Source organism: Hakea prostrata, chromosome 3, assembly GCF_041222555.1.
Source record: "Hakea prostrata isolate BN-2017 chromosome 3, UWA_Hpros_2, whole genome shotgun sequence".
NCBI lineage: Eukaryota > Viridiplantae > Streptophyta > Magnoliopsida > Proteales > Proteaceae > Hakea > Hakea prostrata.
Window position 1 is genome coordinate 268,018 of NC_142602.1, and position 20,025 is coordinate 288,042.

The following is a 20,025-nucleotide window of genomic DNA, read 5'->3' on the forward strand; positions in this document are numbered from 1 at the left end:
ATTTCTATTTTAGGCAGTAGTTTCGATGATTCCAGCGCTGAGAGAAGAGAAGAGAAGTGAAGAACAAGTGAACGATGGAAAGGTTTTCAGCATATTTCACATCTTCTTCTTCAGTCATCTCCATCAAAGCAACGATTTCACCGGTGATAGAAGGATTTCAACTATAAACGGCGACATTTTGCAGGCTCACTGACAATTTTTGCCGATTCAACGAATTTCCAGCGATAATGAGTGATTTACCAAAGATTTTATTTAAATTTCAATTTTCGGTGTAGCGTACCGAACTGGGCAAAATTCGCCGAAATGTTTTACCTTGGCTACGAGGGACTGGCCTCCTTTATAAGGCTCCTCATGAAGCACTGTCGAATCATGTTGAATAAGAGGAAGACCCACTTCTACCCACTCATGATCCACTTCATCAGTGAATGGAATTACACCCCTTATTGAACATGTGGTGGAGTGTGAAGAACGCACAATCTTGAACCCAATTCTGTGTGGAATGCTCCAGTATGGCAAGATTGAAAACAACAGCTAAAAGATACTCATTCCATTTACTTTTACATGTTTTATGACGAGTTTATAAAGAGTGACAAAGAAATGAGCTTATTCAGTTTCTGCCAAACAGAAAGGCACACTCACTTGAATCGGAACAACATGCTAGGACTGCAGGATGGAACTTCACACAACAATAAACCATTGCCTTCTGCTAGAAGCTTAATATTCAAAGAAACATCTATATTTCTTCCTAACAAGCTTCAACGGAGACTTCTGGATAGCCATCCCTCAGCCCCTCAAACGTCCATATACACATAAACTGGATAGCACTTTCGATCAGTACTCGTAACAAAACAACACGGAGAACCAAGAATATGTTCCTGTGAAAACACTTGTGACGAACTCATTATGAACCAGAACTGTACTATTTTCAATCATATCTCATCTTCATGATACAAGTGTAGACCAAGACCAAACCGAGCACAAGCTCTACAGAAAGCTATCTGCTCTGCTGCAGCAACTGGATCTTCAATGCTGCCATCGCTGGCAGATACTGTCCCAGTTGATTCACGATGTGCCTGCATCAGAATTCACACAAAACAGTCAAAATAACAAACAAACAACAATAATAAGCATTTTACCAACTAAATGGCGTCGGCTACATGATTCTTGCCCTCCAATCAGTTCTATTTGAGGTCATGATAGATACAAGGCCTAAGTTATGCATATATTTTCTCACCACTTCTCTTAAGGTTATCTTAAGTCTGTCCCTAGCTCTCCAAGTTCCTTCAATTTGGATTATCACTTCTCTGTATAGGGGCATTTAAAGGCCTTTATTGAATGTAGTCGTGCAATCTCAAACGACTTCTCGTAGCTTATCACTTATGAAAGCAACTCCAATACCAACTCTAATATGATCATTCATTATCCTATCATTCCTAGTTTTACTATTCATCCATCTTAGCATCCTAATTTTACAAAATAGTCAAAATAAATAACAAATTAATCATCTTCTGATTTGATCAATCACCTCATTATCCTTTCATTTTATACATGTTTATGGCTTTTTGCTTTTGGGTGGGGGGAAGAATTCTTCACACTTCATAATTGAATTTTATTAGGTCTTCTATTTTTATCAGGATGACCAGTAAAATAGATCATGTAGACATTCTCAACGTGGTAAAATTTATCATTAGGGTTTCCATATTCTTGACCTAGGGGCACTCTCGTCACTTATCCCTAAAATCTTCTCTTCATCCATCTTTCTTGCAACACTTCCTTTTTAGGGTTGTGATTCTTGTCAACACTTTATGGGTTTTACTCACTGAGGTTTGTCCCTAGTTGTTTCTCCATGATCAAACCAGACATGGTGATTGATGCTTCTGTGTCAATTGTTGCTTGCAATTATTTCTAAAGATTAGCTCGTGAAATCCTTAGGATCAGCTGTCATGGCAAAAACAAATTTTCCACTAGACCGACCATTCGAATGGAGGAAGTTGTGGAACTCAAAGGTGACTTCCCTTCATTCTCTGTTAGCTCCATCAAACTGGACAAGAGCCAATGATGAAGATATCTGTACTGAAACACAGTATTAACTCCCAGCCAACTTGAGGTGCTGATATCAAGACCAAAATGTTGTTCATTTGATCGGATTGTTTGTATAACTTAAACACAATGCACAAACCATTCACTACAACACACACACAAAATGATACTTGTGGTTTTGACCCAAGCTTGACAGCGTATACTATTATATACTATTGTTGGATTTTCAACAATAGGTGCAAATTTATTATATACTATTGTTGGATTTTCAACAATAGGTGCAAATTTATTATATACGATTGTTGGATTTTCAACAAGTGCAAATTTATCTTTCTAATACTAGGTTTTTGTGAAACCTGAGATTTTCATAAATTTGATATAGTAAAACCATGGAAAAAGAAATTTGGGGGAAACTCAAGTTTCGACCTTTTGAAATTGGGAAATTTCTTGGAAACCTGGGATATTTTGCGGACATTAAGTTTTGATAGGTTTTAGGGGGTATTTTTAAGTGGGACTCTACATATAAAGCTAATTCGAGTTTAGATAACACATTGACACATTCATTTTGCTAAAAATGTCAATGTAGATATGTCATTCAAAATACAAAACATCAATGTAGAGTTTTCTAACAAATACACTGTAATTTAACTACTCAAGTACATAACATTCAATATATAACTTCCAAGTTCAAAACATCAAATACAAAATAACTGACAAAAAAAGGGAAGTACAATTGAGTGTCAAGAGAAGTGCCTCAGTGGATCTATCCCATGAGCAGAGTAGAATTGTGCCTATAGGCTGTAACATCCTCTCCTTTGACCAACGAACATAGACATCCCATGACATGTTATGCCTATGGTTGTCAGTGATCGACAACTGTAGCTTTATAAGTTTAGTCATCAACATGCATAAGATAACCAGTCTAAGGAAATACACAATTTGGATAAGGAAGTACTGATGGAGGGCATATTGGTCGTGGTATTTTAGGAAACATGGAAAGAAAGAAAAAAAAAATCGAAAATTTGGGAAAACCACGAAACTTGCAAGAAAAAATCTCAGGTTTCCACGAAATTTCCCATTTTCACAAGGTCGAAACTTGAGTTTTCCTCGAATTTTTTCTCATGAACCGGCTGGTTCATCAGGGTTGAAGCAGGTTTTGACCCAGTTGGGGAAATTTTCCAAGTTTCGCGTGGTTTTTGTCAAAATTTTCCAGTTTTCAATCGAAACCTGGGACTATTTTTTGTTCCCTCATGGTTTCATTTCAAGCTCCTAGAAATGCAAAATTTCAAGGGTTTGGATCGAATTTTGTTCCATGATAAAACATTGCTAAAGAAATGGAGTTTTGGTAACTCCCTAGTGGTTCCTCGCTGAATTTGACAAACCTTAACATTGCAAGGGGTTATCTGTTGATGAATGCTACTACCAAAATATGGAAGGCAGCCAAAATGTTGTTCATTTGATCTGATTGTTTGTATATAGCTTACTTAAACACAACGCAAAATGATACTTAAACACACAACGCAAATTGTTTGTATATAGCTTGCTTAAACACAACGCAAAATGTTGCTGAATTTGATCTGATTGTTTGTATATAGCTTACTTAAACACAACGCATGAACCATTCACTACAAAACACAAACACACACACACACAAAAATGATACTTGTGGTCTTGACTGGAGCTTGACAGCGTCTACTATTATATACTATTGTTGGATTTTCAACAATAGGTGCAATTTTAATTTTCTAATACTAGGGTTTTTGTGAAACCTAAACATTTCACAAATTTCGTATAGTAAAACACTGCTAAAGAAATGGAGTTCTGGTGACTCCCTTATGATTTCTTGCTAAATTTGGCAAACACTAACATTGCAAGGGGTTTTTTGTTGATGAATGCTCTACTGCCAAGATATGGAAGGCAGCCAAGGACACCTTTCCCAGGTAGGGAATGAAGCACATGTTTATGCATAGAGGAAAATTCATGAGATGAAGCATAACTCAGTACGCTCTGAGTCGCAAGGTATGTGATAACAGCTGGATTTTTCTGATGATTTCATGCTGCACGTTCTACTGATGCTACAGCTTTCAAGAATGAGAAGAAAAGCTGAGAGAATATGGTTTCCTTACTGGCCTAAACATGGGAATTTCTTTCTCAGATTCATTGTGATGCCTTCTCATCACTCATTACAAGCCTACTCCATGGGTTTAACATGAAGATAGTTGTTGAACTGCCATGCTTCACAGTAACACAGTAATGATTAACCTTAACCTTATACACCAGTACTGGTTCCTCATCTTGTGGTGGTTCTACATGATCAGGTTAATATCATGGGAAAGAGCCATCATAACAAAGAATTTTGCTAGAAACTTCATAGGTGATCTAACAGAACTCATGGGTGTGATCATGTTTAACTAAAACAGTGTCATCCTCATCACCATGAACCAAAACGAAATTAACACAACAAAATTATTTTCCTTGGTTTCGACCAGAGACTGAAACAGGTTGTAAGTTCCAGATTTTGCTAGAGTTCTGCAAAATTTTGGAGAACTTGAGCGCTACCACTGGCGATATTTCAACTGCCATCACCTCCATTGCTGCTCCTTTGGAGATTTTTGAAGATTCAATGCAGGGTTCATTCAAAACTCCCAAATTTTTGATATTTTCTTCAATGATGGCTTAAATAATGTTGGATTGATTTGAGATTAATAGATGTCTAGTCTAGGAGGTCAATCTATGATTGTGTGCTGTCAGATTTGTTTTTTTGATGAATGCTACTATTTTTTTTCTTGTTTCTGATTTTAGAAAAATACTTTCCAAATTATGTGTTTCGAAAAAAATTAGCATGTATACTTCATCTACTCTGTGGCAGTGTCAAATTTAATTTTTTGTTGATGATTATTTATTTTAATAATTAAAATTATTAGTATATCCTAAAATTATTTAAAATTTAAAAAATACTAATCATTTTCTATTTTACACTTAAAAATAGGAGATTTTATTTTTTATTTTTTGTGGATGAATGAAAAACTTCATCAACCAAAAGGGGAAAAAGAGGGGGAGAAGATACAAGGAACAAGGGCCAAGCCCAACCACGCCGAAAGGCCCAAAGCAAAGCAACACAAGTAATTAAGCAAGAACAAAGAGAACACAAGGCCAAAAGACAGAGACAACACCAAGAATGTAACTAGTGTTTTCGATTTTTCTCTGAAGAGTGGAGCTCCACGACAAAACCCTTCATAAGATTGTGACAACCCCTAGTAGACCAGTTGCTATGCCTATAGTCTTGAAGGGGGGGGGGGTGGATGGCAGTCTCTGAAGAGGAAGATCCTCAAGCTCAGAAGTGCATGGAGCAATGTCCAAACAAAGGTCAAGCAAAAGGGAGGGAGGGAGGGAGGGAGGGAGGGAGGGAGGGAGATGTATAGAAGAGTGGCTTGGACCAAGGATAGGGGAACTAGAAGCTGCCAGGGCTGAAGGATCCAATGACAGCTGACTAAGGGGGCCATTGGGCCTAGGGAATAGAAGAGCACGAAGAGCGAGCGGGGATGCTGAGAGGGTGACTTGAGGGTCCAATAAAGAGAGATGAGAAAGTTGGAGAGAGGTGGAGTTGGAACTACCCACGAAAGGGGGTACTTTAGGAACAAAAAAATCGTCGGTTGTAAATGCTAAGGAAAGAAGGTTGGACGGAGCCCACATGGTTAAGGAAGAGAGAGAGAGAGAGAGATTTACGCAAACAGGGGACTAAGACTTACCACCAGTTAAAGGATAGTTGTAAAGGAGAGAAGCAGAAGAGAACAACAGGGGGTAAACATAGGATGTGTATGCATGTAATTGTTGGAAAGGTTTCATATGATGATTATGATGTTATTTAATTAAATTTAGTTAAAAGGCAAAAAGTTTCTAAACTTTAGGAGTAATTTAGCATATGCTTTATTTTTGTTTAAGGCTTATCATTAGAGCTTATGTAATGCTTTTGAAAATACTTGGTGTGTATTTCTTGTATCAGGCATTTGGTTGCTATTATTTGAAAGATGGGAGACATCGCTTGGTTGCACGGGAGACCACTGAGTGCAGATAAGAAGAAGTCAATGTAATTACTATAAGAAAGAGATAGGAGAGGTGGGGCCACTAGATTAAAGTGGCATCTAGCTAGAGGGGATATGAATGTAATGTAGTACTGTATTTGATTGATCAAAACAGTAGCCAAATAGGACCTTTCACAGGGAATCAAGTTCAAATTTGATGGACTTAAGGTGAAACAGAGTTTAGGTGGGAAAGAGGACTGAAACTAGAATGGTATTATAACGGGCTGAATAGATCTTCAAATAGGGGCAGAACTATAATGAAGAAAGTGACAATAACAATGTAACATGTAACACCCGGGCTTCACACCGCAAGGTGGATCGATTGGAGCGAACACCAACTTACCTTGATCAAACACAAGGGTTCTCCAAAGCGGAGGAATGCTAGCAAGCAATTTGATTTCAATTCATAAGTTGTGTCTTCACCTCTTACATAAGTCTCTTTATATAGTATTCTAAAAAGACATAAACACTAATGGTAACATCCAACCACTAGCTAACACCACCTACCTATTAATAACTCAACTACTACCTACCTCTTTAACAAAGGAAAACTCCTTTGACAATGAGTTCTTTTATTTTCAAACCACAGCCCCTTTTATTGACTTTTTAAAATATAGACTTGGGCTTAGTTCAAAATAGTGGGCTGATATTCTCCCACTAAAGTAATCCAAGCCCATAAAACCATGGGCTCATTTTATCCCACTACAATAGTCCTAGCCCATGCAAGCCATGGGCTGTTTTGGATCATATCCTTAGGCTTTGGTGGGCTTGACCATTGGGCTTTTCTCTTCCTTGTATATGCTGCCAATTCTGCATCAATTCTCCCCGGCTTGAAAACATTCGTCTCCGACGAATGGATGAATGATATGTAACGCTCATACCAATCGGGATCGAGATTGTTAGCATGAATCCAAGTACTATCATGTCGTGGACGATTCTTCCATTTTACAAGGAAAACATGGTATCCAATGCCATGACAAGTGGTTTTGTAAGAGTCATCCAAAACCTCATCAATGATGTCAGTGATTGGTGGTTTGACTTGGGGCAACCTCAACATTTCTTCAGTGTCTCCATCATCAAAGTGGTGTCGCCATGAGCCGTCCTTCTTTGGAGTGAGTAATGATGGTACAACACATGGACTTAAGCTCTCTTGAATGAATCCTTTATGTAGCGACTCATCCACCTGTCGTTTGAAGTTATTGTGCTCCGCTAGGCTGAGGTGATAGGTCGGTAGGTTTGGTAACACCAAAGCCGATACCAAATCAGTGGCATGCAGAATATCAGGCATAAGAGGTAGCTCAATAGGCAACTCATCAAGAACCACCTCAAGAAAATCAGAAAGTAAGTCTTGGATAAGTGGAGGGAATGTCACCTTAGGCTGATGGGTAACTTCTCTCGTAACAAGAACACCCGATACCAAATCAGTGGCATGCAGAATATCGTGCATAAGAGGTAGCTTATTAGGCAACTCATCAGGAACCACCTTAAGACAATCAGAAGGTAAGTGTTTGATAAGTGGAGGGAATGTCACCTTAGGTTGAGGGGTAACTTCTCTTGTAACAAGAGCCAATAATAGCCCTGTGTTATGGCTAGTGTGAATGAACTCCTGGTGTTCAAGCTTAACCCTGTGACAGTCACCAACATGTCTATTGAATGTAGGTTGTTCTCCAGTGAAATAACTTTGTATGTGCTCCTCAAAAGTTGGTTGCACAACTGGAATCCTTTGGGGTTCTCTCCCCATATTTCTCCGAGTAGGAAAATTGGCTAGAGAATGAGTTGTATGGGATTCTTCACCAAGTGGAGGGTGTGGAGCATGAGTACAGGCAACAACTCTAGCCTCCATTGTTGAGCGCCTCTCTTCCCCGTGCTCGTGACTTGCAGTGAGTTGGTTGCTCAATTGTTGCAACATCCCCATCACTTATGCCATAAGGTCAAGATCCAATCCAGAAGTTTTACCTCCCGCCATGGCTCTGATACCAAATAATGTAATACTGTATTTGATTGATCAAAACAGTAGCCAAATAGGACCTTTCATAGGGAATCAAGTTCAAATTTGATGGACTTAAGGTGAAACAGAGTTTAGGTGGGAAAGAGGACTGAAACTAGAATGGTATTATAACGGGCTAAATAGATCTTCAAATAGGGGCAGAACTATAATGAAGAAAGTTACAATAACAATGTAACATGTAACACCCGGGTTTCACACCGCAAGGTGGATCGATTAGATCGAACACCAACCTACCTTGATCAAACACAAGGGTTCTCCAAAGAGGAGGAATGCTAGCAAGCAATTGGATTTCAATTCATAAGTTGTCTTCACCTCTTACATAAGTCTCTTTATATAGCATTCTAAAGAGATATAAACACTAATGGTAACATCCAACCATTAGCTAACACCACCTACTTATTAATAACTCAATTACTACGTACCTCTTTGACAAAGGAAAACTCCTTAGACAATGAGTTCTTTTATTTTCAAACCACAGCCCCTTTTATTGACTTTTTAAAATATAGACTTGGGCTTAGTTCAAAATAGTGGGCTGATATTCTCCCACTAAAGTAATCCAAGCCCATGAAACCATGGGCTCATTTTATCCCACTACAATAGTCCTGGGCTAAGCCATGAGCTGTTTTGGATCATATCCTTAGGCTTTGATGGGCTTGACCATTGGGTTTTTCTCTTCCTTGTATATGCTGCCAATTCTGCATTAGAATGTCACTAAGTGCCCTAAGGTTCTTGTAGAGATTATAACGATAATGGCCCAACATCTGCAGGGTGGAAAAGAAAAGAGGAAGGGACAGAGGATGCAACAAGAGGAGTTTAAGGATGTTATCCTAGAGGACCTTCAAGCTGGTCGAATATCCCAGGGGCATTTTGGTCATTTTCCAAACCTTTTAGGGCTCAAGAGGGGTTTGGTTGGGACCTCCTTGGTCCAAGGGTCATGGATTTATGTATATTTTTTTATTTGAATTATTATCTTGTGAGTTGTGATAGAGCACTAGTCTAGTCAAGAGTCCCAATTGGAATCTAATCTAAAAAGATTCCTTTTGGATAATTACCTGTTTATATTGCAAGATTGTTAGGAGATTCCTTTTGATTGGTATTGAGTTGTGAAGGGAATTCTAACCCTAAGTAGATCCCCTAGTTAGAGTCCAAGTCTATTTAATTAGTTAGAATCCAAGTTTGTTAATTAGAGACCAAGTTGAGTCCAAATAAGTTTTAGGTTGTAATGCTATTAATAGCCCTCTCATTATTGAATGAAACAAGTTGGAGTTATTGAATAAATCAGAGGCTTGGGCTGTGGGGGAGGAGAACCTTGTGGCCTGGGCAAAAGAGTAATTCTTAGATAACTTCAGCAAGCATCTTCATCATCATCAAGACATTCAACAACAGCAGCAGCCACCTTCTTCCCTATCAAGTAAGTACACATCCCCAGCCCCTTCCAGCCCTAATTCCCCTCCCCCAACCTGCAACACCCCTAGAATTTTCCTCCCTTCTTTGTCCCTCTTCTTTCCTTTTCTTTAGCGTGCGGCAGCCAAGAAACAACTGCAGAATTTCTGCAATTAACTTCCTTCTTGAATCTGAATTGAAAGTTCAAGAAATAGGAAGCATAATTTTCAAGAAAGGAGAACAGCAGAATCCTAAGAAAAGATCCCCTTCACCCCCCCCCCCTTCTTTCTTGCAACAGCAGCCAACCACCCTTTCCCCACTTTCTTGCGATAACAACCCAACTCCTTTTCTGTTTTCTTTTTTTATCTGGTTCTTGTGGCAAAGTTGAAACAGCAGAAAACAAGAAAAGAAAAAAAAATGGAAGAAAAAGAAGAGAAGGGAGGGGGGAAGAAGAAGAAGAAGAAAGGGTCAAGGATCTTGAAGAATTCCAATACCAAGAATTCTTCAAGATCCAATTAAATTTCCAATCTCTTTTCCAACCTAACCGTGGGCCTTCCTTACCCTCATCCAACCCCATTCCATCTGAATTTGGATCCTTCATTAAACTTCTCAAGTTCTTCCTTCACCTTTAATTTGTTAAACGGCCAAACCCAAGTTAAAAAGTATATATTTCTTACCTTGCCAACCCAAGATCATCCCACAAGGCCCTAGGATATTCCCTCCCTTTTTTCATCAACCCTGGAGCATCCCATCCCTTTTCCCACAAACTCTTAGTTTATCCAAATATCCACATAAGTTAATCAGTACTTTCTGCCATCCCATAGCATACCCAAACCCTCCCACAGGACACCCACTAGGCTCCCAGGATCTCAAAAACATCTCCCTACCAACCCACAGACTATATCCTAACCCTTAGACTGCCCATTATTTGTTGGTTTTCATTAAAGAGGGTCTCAGAAGATCTAACCCAGACTCTGGGTTACATCACATGGCTTTCATGGGCTAGTAGGACTATTTTGGTGGGTTAACGCCAACCCACATATTATGATCTTCATGGGCTAGACCTAAGCTCAAGTCTAGTCCTTGAGAAATTCATCGAAGTTAATAAAAAGGGTTGTAGTTTGAAAATAACGAACTCATTTTCAAAAGAAGCTTTTCTTTGTCAAGAATATGGGAATGGTTGTAGGTGGGTGTAAGCTAGTGGTTGGACGGTATATTTAATGTTTTAAGTCTTTAGAATAGTTATATAAAGGGACTTATGTAAGAATGTGGATCACTCACTCAATTGAAATCAATGTTGCTTTTCTATCCCTACTTATGGTGAAACCTTGTGTTTGATCAAGATAGATTAATGTTCAATCCAATCGATCCACCTTGCAATGTGAAGCCCGGTGATGTAACCCAGGGTTTTGGCCAGTCTTTAGGATCCTCTCAAATAGAACCAGCAGTACTTTGGGATTAAACCTTGCCTTTTGGGGTTAAAATCTGATAAGCAACAGCAACTCCAATTGCCATTGAGCCCAGCCCACACCCAACAAAGAAGCCCTGTTTCAGCCTCACTCCAAGAAAGCCCAATTCCAGCCTCAACCCAACAGCAGCAGGCTAAGCGTCTGAGGAAACCACCAGCATGGATGGAAGACTATGAATAGTTGTAACTGATTTCTTACAGGAGTCTATAAAAGGAAACCTGAGCGTAATCAATCGATATGAATGATATCAAGATACTTTTCCCCTCTATTCTTTTCTCTTGGAGTTAGCAATTACTCGAAAATTGCTTGCTCTTAAGCTTGAATTCTGAATTGCAGATTTAAGCTTATCATTTGGTGCTTTCATTGAGAGCAAATTTGATCGGTGCTGAAACATAAAGAACACAGAGCTAGCAGACGTTGTCAAAGCCATACAAGTGCAATGAAACAATTTTCCATCTCTTTTGCATCCAATTTGGCAAATAGTTTGTGGTTTGTGCAGAAGGTATAGAGCAAGAGGTTTTATTCAGACTTTCGAATAAGAAGGGAGAATTGCAGATTCGGTGATGGCAATGGCACTTGAAAGTGGGTTTTACCTTTGCAGTTTTAGTTTTCTATTTTTTCTTTATCGATCAATGACTACATTGAGGGTCCCAACTTGACTAGAAATTGTTCAAGTTCAAGCTTCTTCTTCTCCATTCCAGCAGTCTACCAGCAATCATCAAGCAGCAAACAATCATTCACGGTTGCCTACAAGTAACACCCCTAGCCCCATTCCCCTCTTCCTCCCTCTCATGCAAACCCTTCTCCACCCTCCTCTACCTTGCATGGCCCCACCTCCCCACCCCCATCGCACCCTCTCTCTTTCCCTTCCCATCTGTTCCAGCAAGCCCCCACCCATCCTCCTTGTATCCGTATGCCCCTCCCCTCCCCTTTCTTCCCTGTGATAGCAGCAGACCCCACCCCCTGCTAACCCCTCTTCCCCAACCCATTTAGCCCTCTTTTCCCTTCACCTAGGTTCGCACCTAGGCCTAGGTTTTAGTTCCACTGTTATTTCCCCAATTCAGCCTAGTTTCTTTGGACTAGAGAAATTATATCTTCTTCTTCTCTAGAAAAATTCTGCAAACTTTTAAAATTCTGAACTCTGTATTTGTTTAAAATTCTGATCATATCCTATAGTCATGGTTTTCAAAGCATCCGCCTAGGTAGTGAGGCAGTTTTTCAACCGCTTATTGCCACCGGCCCACCGCTTGACATGCAATTTTTCAGACGTTTTTTCACCTAATCGCTACCGCTTGGTCACCTTGTGCGCCTTATTGCTGCCTAGACGCAAAATTTGTCGCTTTTTTGACATTTTGTACATAATAATATTTTTTTTCTTATTTTTTTAAATCAAATTTTATTCTACAAAACCATATACGAATTTAATAGTTAGTCATTTCGGAATCGAGAATCAATGGATCATTAAATGGATAAGGCACTTACTTGGCATCACACTATCATAGAGGTAAGTAAAAATGTAAAACTACTACTTTCATTTTCATACTTATAATTTGACATAGTTCATAGTCATAGTTTATGATACTTGATGAGATGGACTTATATTTGTATTATTTTTGGATAATCTTTCACAACTATGATTCTTGAATGCTTTTTTTTTCTTTGGGGGGGGGGGGGGGGGGAGATGAATGTGATTCTTGAATGTTTGTTTTATCAATTTAAAAGTAGTTGTATTGAGAAAATTTGACCCAACCGCTTTGGTCGCCTTTTTGCCGCTTGGGCCCAATTTGTCACCTAATCGCCTAGGCAGGCCCCAACAGCTTTGGTCGCCATGCCGCCTTGACAACCATGCCTATAGTCCAGATCAATAACACCAATTCTGAAGTTGCAGATTAGCAAGAAAACCAGTTCTGAAACTGCAGAACAGCAAGACGGTTTCCCTTTCCTACCCTAGCTGAAATTCCCTCCAAACCCTAGTTTTAAATTTTAGTAAAGTTCAGATGCTGAATTTCTGTTACAGCAGGGTTTTTCAGAGCTTTAGAATACCCTAAACACCCTGAATCATCTCTCCTCTTTGCTAGAATTCCTAGGTAGCCATTAGATTTAGGGAAATACCCTTGGCACTAAATCTGAGTTTACATCAAGATATCACCAAGTTGTTATGTAGCAAGTATAAATGGAGTCCTAACATTATTTTTGAGAACAAAATCCCTGAGAAAATGACAATCAACCTCAATGTGCTTAGTGCTCTCATGGAAGACAAGCTTACTAGCAATGTAGATCATTAATTGATTATCACAAAACATCTTCATGGTATGTGCTAGCTTCATCTTTCATACATCCGATAATTCATACCAATCAAAATAGTCATCCAACGCTGCCAACCAATAAAAAACCCTTGAGGATATTGCTTACCTGAGTATTCTTTAAGTTCAAGCTTAACCCTGGACTGTTTCTATGCCCTCCAACCCTTCATGGGTTTGGAGGAAAATTCTCATGCTTCATCCCCGTGCCATCTCAGCTATATCTACTTCCATCTCTTCTGGCTCCTTCACTTCCTTCTGGCTTGACCCGTGGCATCCGATGGGCATTCTCTATAACCACTATAGCCCCCGCACTGTCTATAACACTAGCATCCCCAAATCCCCCCCTTGGCAGCCTTCATCTCAAATGGATCCTAGATCCCTGTCCCCCATCCCGTTCTCACATAGGTTTGGGAATCTCTTCCTTCCCTCTCTAGCTCCCCTTGCGAGCTCACCATTTGGTTACCTTCCCCCACCAAATCCTTCTCCACCTCATCAGCCTGGAACCTTCTCAGATCCCATAGCCCTAAGCCCCCTTGGCTCCCATTGATTTGGTTCAAAAATCACATTCCCCGTCACTCCCTAACCCTCTGGAGAACCCTTAACCTCGCCCTTCCCACCCAATCCTTCCTTATTGGCCGCCACATCCCCGTTAACCCCAACTGTATCCTCTGTTGGTCAAGGTTGGAGAACCTTGAGCACCTTTTCTTTTCTTGCCCTTTCTCCAAATCTATCTGGGGAAAAGCCATTGCCTTCATTTGGCCCCGTTTGAGATGCTCCTATGGGTTTGGGGGAGATTGGCCTTGGATTTTGATAAACTTTTCAGGTTCTTCCATCTACATCGGATTGGTAAGCTAGTGGTCTGTGCCTTGATCCACCACCTTTGGTGGGAGCACAATCTTCGGAGATGGACCTCCAAATCTCAATCTATAGACAGGATTTAGAATTCCATCTACTTTATGTTTCTTCTAGATTGTTAGTTATTCCCCATTCCCCTGTTGATGATACCCCAAGGAATAGGCTTATTGTTGTTTCCTAAGGTCTTAGTTCTTCTTTTCGGTCTTCTTCTTAAAGACCTTGGTCTTTGCTTTCATTTTTTTAATATAATTATTTATTCATCCAAAAAAAAAAAAAAAGCTTAACCCTGTGAGAGTCACCAACATGCCTATTAAATGTAGGTTGTTCTCCAACTAAATAACTTCGTCGGTGCTCCTCAAAAGTTGGTTGCACAATTGGAATCCTTTAAGGGCCTCTCCCTATATTTCTCCAAGTAGGAAAATTGGCAATAGAATGAGCTGGACGGGATTCTTCACCAAGTAGAGGGTGAGGAGCATGAGTGGAGGCAGCAACTTTGGCCTCCATTTCTGAGAACCTCTTGTCCATTTGCTTCTGGTTTGCAGTGATTTGGTTGCTCAGTTGTTGAAACATCTCCATCATTGCCACCATAGGATTAGTTGGACTGGATGGTCCAGAATTTTCATTCCCTGTAATGGCTCTAATACCAAATAATGTAGTATTGCATTTGATTGATCAAAACAGTAGTCAAATAGGACCTTTCATAGGAAATCAATTTTAAATTTGATAGACTTAAGATGAAACAGAAATCAGATGTGAAAGAGGGCTAAAAGCCTAAAACCATAGAAGAAAATTCGACCATTTCGACCGAATGTCTGCATTTTTAAAAAACGAAACGAAATTCCAAGGAAAGTGTCAAATTTCGACCGAAATTTTGGAGATTCCGACCATTTCGGAGGTTTCGACCGAAATTTCAACCATTTCAACATTCCAACTTGTTTTTCCTTAGTTTTTGTTGATTTCTATCCCAATTTCACCAAATTTCCACGACTCATTTGCTTTCATACACTTCTTTTGCTCATTTTTTGCCTCCAAACACCTCGCCACAACAGCTATAAAGGAAACTCCGGCAACAATAGAATGTTAAGCATGAGCCATATCCAACAGTTCCAAACTTTTATTTTGTTTTGTTCATGCCTTAAATGATCTTGTATTGCCTTGAAATTAATATATGTTTAGCCTAGGACTATGATCTATGAATGTGTTTTGTTAAACTTATCTTTTTATTATTCGCTACCATTTTTTCATTTCCTTATTTTAATAATTATTTTCTAAAATTATGTATTTTTATTTTATGTATATATGATATATAGGCTTCAACTTAATATATGTGAGACACCATCTTTATCTAGTCAATCATTTTATTTTGTTGACTTATTGTATATGTAACCATTCTACCAAACAATTCATGTATGCTAATGATTCTATGCCTGTATGCAATACAACTTGCACTTGTCAAAACTAGTCATTTGTTAGTATACTTGAATGACAAATTTTCAATGGTTTTTTTTTTTTTTTGTTAATACAAAATACTAGTTCCATTGTGTTTATTATGCTTGAAATAGGTAGTATTCAAGAATACAAATCATTTTGAATCTATATGAGGCCTGAAACTGAAGTTCCAATTTCTAGAACATCAAAATTTCGGCCTTTTGCAAGGTCAAAATTCCTGTTTCAGTCGAATTTCTTCCTTGGCTAAAACTAGAGGGGTATTATAAGGATAATAGCATAACAATATAGGCTGAATAGATCTTCAAAACAGGGCAAAACTATGATGAAGAAATTGAAGGTACAATATGAGGGATTTGAGAATAACAATGCAACAACCGGGCTTCACACTACAAGGTGGAGCGATTGGATCAAATACCAACCTACCTTGATCAAACACAAGGATTCTCCATAGAGAAGGAATGCTAACAAATCAATTTGATTTCAATTTATTAGTTGTATCTCCTCACCTCTTACATAAATCTCTTTATATAGAATTCTAAAGAGACCTAAACATTAATGGTAACATCCAATCACTAGCTAACACCACCTACCTATTAATAATTCAACTACTACTTAACTCTTAACAAATGAAAACTCCTTCGACAATGAGTTTTTTTATTGAATAAAGTGGTGGGTAGTGTTGCCTATCAAGGGTTTGAAACAATACCCTTAAGTGATTGATGATGCACAATGATGTAAGTGATGAGTAGTACACTAAGTCTACTCAATATACTTTTTCCTCTTGACAATGCTTGAGATAGGATACCTTGTTCACCCCAAGTTCTTCGATGGAAAGCAATTGAACTCAATAGGAGTAAGATTTCTAAGAAGACAGGGCTTGACAGATACAAGTAGTAACAGAGGCTAATTCGTGTCTTGATAAGTGATTAAGAGTGTCATTAAGACCTCCACTTATAGCCAAAATGTGGGATTGATCAGGATCCTAATGGATAGAAAACCGTTATACTTTTTATCTAATGGTCGAGCCACACAGCTAGGCGTTGAGAATATAGTCATTGCAGACTTAGCTGGCCTAACGGTCCCTTGATGGTCGACTTACAGAGAGATCATCAAGCTAATGGTCAACCTTCAAGTTAGACGATCGCAACCATTAAGGTTGTGAATTTGATGATCACGCTAGTTCACTAGACAATTAACTTGCACTTCGACTGTCACTAATTTAGGACATTTTGAATTATTTTAATGAAATGGGCAATTGTCCTAAGGTCTAACGTAACAGTGCTTCATGCACGTGTTCAAAATGCAAAATAGGTAAGTACATTTTTATGCAATTACAAGATGCCATGTGTTTAAGGCTAAGTGCAAGGTCTTAACTTCTTGTATTTTTCTCCAACTTTACGCTCTTGAAGTATGTCCTCTTGGGTGAAAGCATCTAGAGTAAATTCTCTAGGCTTGATGTCTTCTTTTGGCCTTGAGTATCATTGGGACAGGTTCAGTTTATTGCATGCTTTTAGGATGGTTTTGCCTGTATATGGTTGAGTGTGTCAAAGGCTTAGGTTCAGTTTATTGCGTGCTTTTAGGATGGTTTTGCCTGTATATGGTTGAGTGTGTCAAAGGCTTCTTGTCTTTCATATGAGTAGATTGTTAGTGCATTTGTTTATGCGTTCAATCATCAAAATTAATGAGTGATAAAAGGGTCATTTCCCAACACTAGGGACACTTAACTCATATCTTAAAAGTACTCATCTCTTGTTGTTATGAAATTGGCCTGAACAACACATTCAACAAGTTTTTCTCTCAAGCAGACGGGTCATTTCAATTCTAAATTCCCTTAGGGAGAGCATGTAAATGCACAAAAAGAAAGCTCACCTCTCCATCAGATCCATGAACAGTTACACGGTATACCACAGTCACACCTCCATTGTCTGCAAATATTACATCACGTATTTCTCCACACCAACCTACAAAATTAAAAATCAACTAAGAACGATGCCAGCATGTTTCATCACTTACACCCCAAAAGGGGAAAAAATTATAAGCTTCTTAAGTATGAAGACAGCCCCCAACCCCAAAAATAATTAATAATAAAATAAAAATTTGCTCAACCAAAACTAATAATAATAAAACTAAGCTGATGGCTATTTAACTGTCCCATAAAGATCTAAGTAGCCAAACATACTAGAGAAAATGGAAAGTCACATAAATGGTTCACATGCTTCTGTAGGTCAACCTCGTTCCTTAAGACAGACAGTTCCAATGCTGCACACATAGCAAATCTGCATTTCCTAGCACAAGTGATAGGTAACTCCCAAAAGAATTCGGGGGCATTGTATTCCATTTGATTCATAGGAAAGGAAAATGATCAAGTCAGCGTTCAAGCAAAAGGAAAATATCCATCTACCAGAACTTAAACTATAACAGACTTATGAGGCACCGAATCAAGCAAAATCACATGCCTAAACCAGAGAGCCCTAAATCATATAATAAGTCTCGTTATTCCACATAAATGTGTCCGGGAACCCCAAACTTCATCTTCCCCCCACCCCAAGGAAAAAAAAATAATAAAGTACCCGCTCAAACACACACAACAGCAGTGGCAATAACAACAAGAACAAACACACACAACACAAAACCAAGAGAAAGCGAAGGTCCGATTTTGAAGGGAAAAAAATGAAATCTCCCAAATAAAACCAGTAAACAGGTGACAACGACCAGGATTATTTGGTGGCAGGTAACTTCTCGTAATTAAATTCAAAGGTCGGAACATGATAGAATAAAACAGGGAAAAAGAAAATGATCCCTCGAGAGCTAAAAAAAGGTCCACCTGGAGCATAGAAGCTCAACATTCGGTTGGCATGGTACCTGTAGAAATATGCAAGTAACAGGAATTCAGTTAGATCACCCATATTCTAGTAGATATGGAGAATCTAAAGACAAACTCACATTGAGATATTAGGTATTCCGCAAATATCGATACCAGATCATTTCTTGTCCAACCTTACCGGCAAATCACAAAGCAATACTGATTTGAAAAGAAATATACAGAAACCGCATGAAGTTGTTTGGACTTACGGTTACACTATCACTATGGTTGTTTTCATTTAAAGCGTCATACTAGTTTCCCCTTGTTCCTTCTTTTCTGGTAAGCAAAACCAAAAATTGCGGTAAGCTTGTCGACACTGTTCTTACCATGGGATATAGTTCGAATCGGGTTTGATAATCATATCGGGAACCCTTTTGTTGAAGTCTCTGAGGATCTCAGCAAGGGGGCGCATAATGCCCGACGACTTGTCCAGAGGCACCACATAATTCGAATTGGGCACTGCTGACTTCTTGGCGGCGTTGTTGCTGCTCCCGCTGCCGCCACTGCTCTTCTCCAGAGCCCAAACGACGGGGGACCATGACGACCTTCTCCTACCTCTGCGTCCAGAGCATCGAAGTTCGTCGGAAGTACAGGAAAGACATAGCGGTGAAGAGATCGCCATAACATGACTCTCCGTCACCGGAAACACAGGCTTACTGAGAAAGATCCCATTCTGTGAGGCCATCAGATAAGAAAAACCAAGACAAGATCAACGGGAAAAGAAAGACACAGAACCAAGGATCGACGGGAAAAGAAAGACACAGAACCAAGGAGTTGGATTCTTTATTTATTAACGTCCAGATGGTGAGAGAAGAACCTATTTCTTTTTCCCAAGAAAATGAGTTTCTTCAGGACTGTACGGTCTGTACCTCTCACTCACCAACCAATTTTGCTATTCTCATGCGCCATTATTAATGCGCATGACGGTCAAGCGAATATTCAGAATCCTCTTGGTTGGTGTTGACGGTTCGGTCCAAGGAACGACCCAGCAGTCCAATTGGGTTGTTTTGTTGGGTTATAAACTGGTATTCCATACAGTAGCATTAATATGTTTTAAAAATACAAGTCAAACCAAATACGTATATACGAATTGGTGAAACCAATGACAGCCATGAAAGCGCAATTTTCAAAATGTCATTTTGAAATTTGAACAAAACCCATGTTCATTTGACGATTTGGAGGTGTTGTTGAAACTCACATGAGGAGGAGAAGAAGAACAGCAATCGAAGCTTTGGAGCTCTCTTGATCGCATCTTCATTTGACGATTTGGAGGTGCTGCTGAAACTCACATGAGGAGAAGAAGAAGAACAGCAATCGAAGCTTTGGAGCTCTCTTGATCGCATCTTCATTTGACGATTTGGAGGTGTTGCTGAAACTCACATGAGGAGAAGAAGAAGAACAGCAATCGAAGCTTTGGAGCCCTCTCTGAAATTGACGATTTGGAGCTCTGAAACCCAATCTGGGTGATGCACCATTACTTTTCAGTTGGCTAATCAACTTTATTCTCTGACCCAAAAAAAAAAAAAAGGATCAAGTTTATTCTCATTCTCACTGCTAAACACCGTTTACTAGC

The 20,025-nt window shown here is 39.2% G+C and overlaps 1 protein-coding gene across 1 annotated transcript; it reads right to left on the reverse strand.

Annotated features, from left to right (window-relative positions):
- Window positions 1-532: 532 nt before the first annotated feature.
- Window positions 533-19,322, reverse strand: LOC149019807 (DNA repair RAD52-like protein 2, chloroplastic). Its single transcript, XM_089147774.1, has 4 exons — window positions 18,779-19,322; window positions 18,414-18,451; window positions 17,459-17,550; window positions 533-1,073 (listed from the first exon to the last, which is right to left on the reverse strand). Exons 1-4 carry the CDS (start codon window positions 19,135-19,137, stop codon window positions 930-932), a joined length of 633 nt encoding a protein of 210 aa, XP_089003900.1. The 5' UTR covers window positions 19,138-19,322; the 3' UTR covers window positions 533-929.
- Between the last annotated feature and the right edge of the window lie 703 nt (window positions 19,323-20,025).

Bases quoted from the DNA above. Each gene is read 5' to 3' on its own strand.
- LOC149019807 (XM_089147774.1), bottom strand. From the start codon at position 19,137: ATGGCCTCACAGAATGGGATCTTTCTCAGTAAGCCTGTGTTTCCGGTG. The intron at 18,452-18,778 runs GTAAGAACAGTG...ATATTTCTACAG, and splicing joins GATTCGAACTATATCCCATG to GTACCATGCCAACCGAATGT. The intron at 17,551-18,413 runs GTGGACCTTTTT...TTAATTTTGTAG, and splicing joins GTTGAGCTTCTATGCTCCAG to GTTGGTGTGGAGAAATACGT.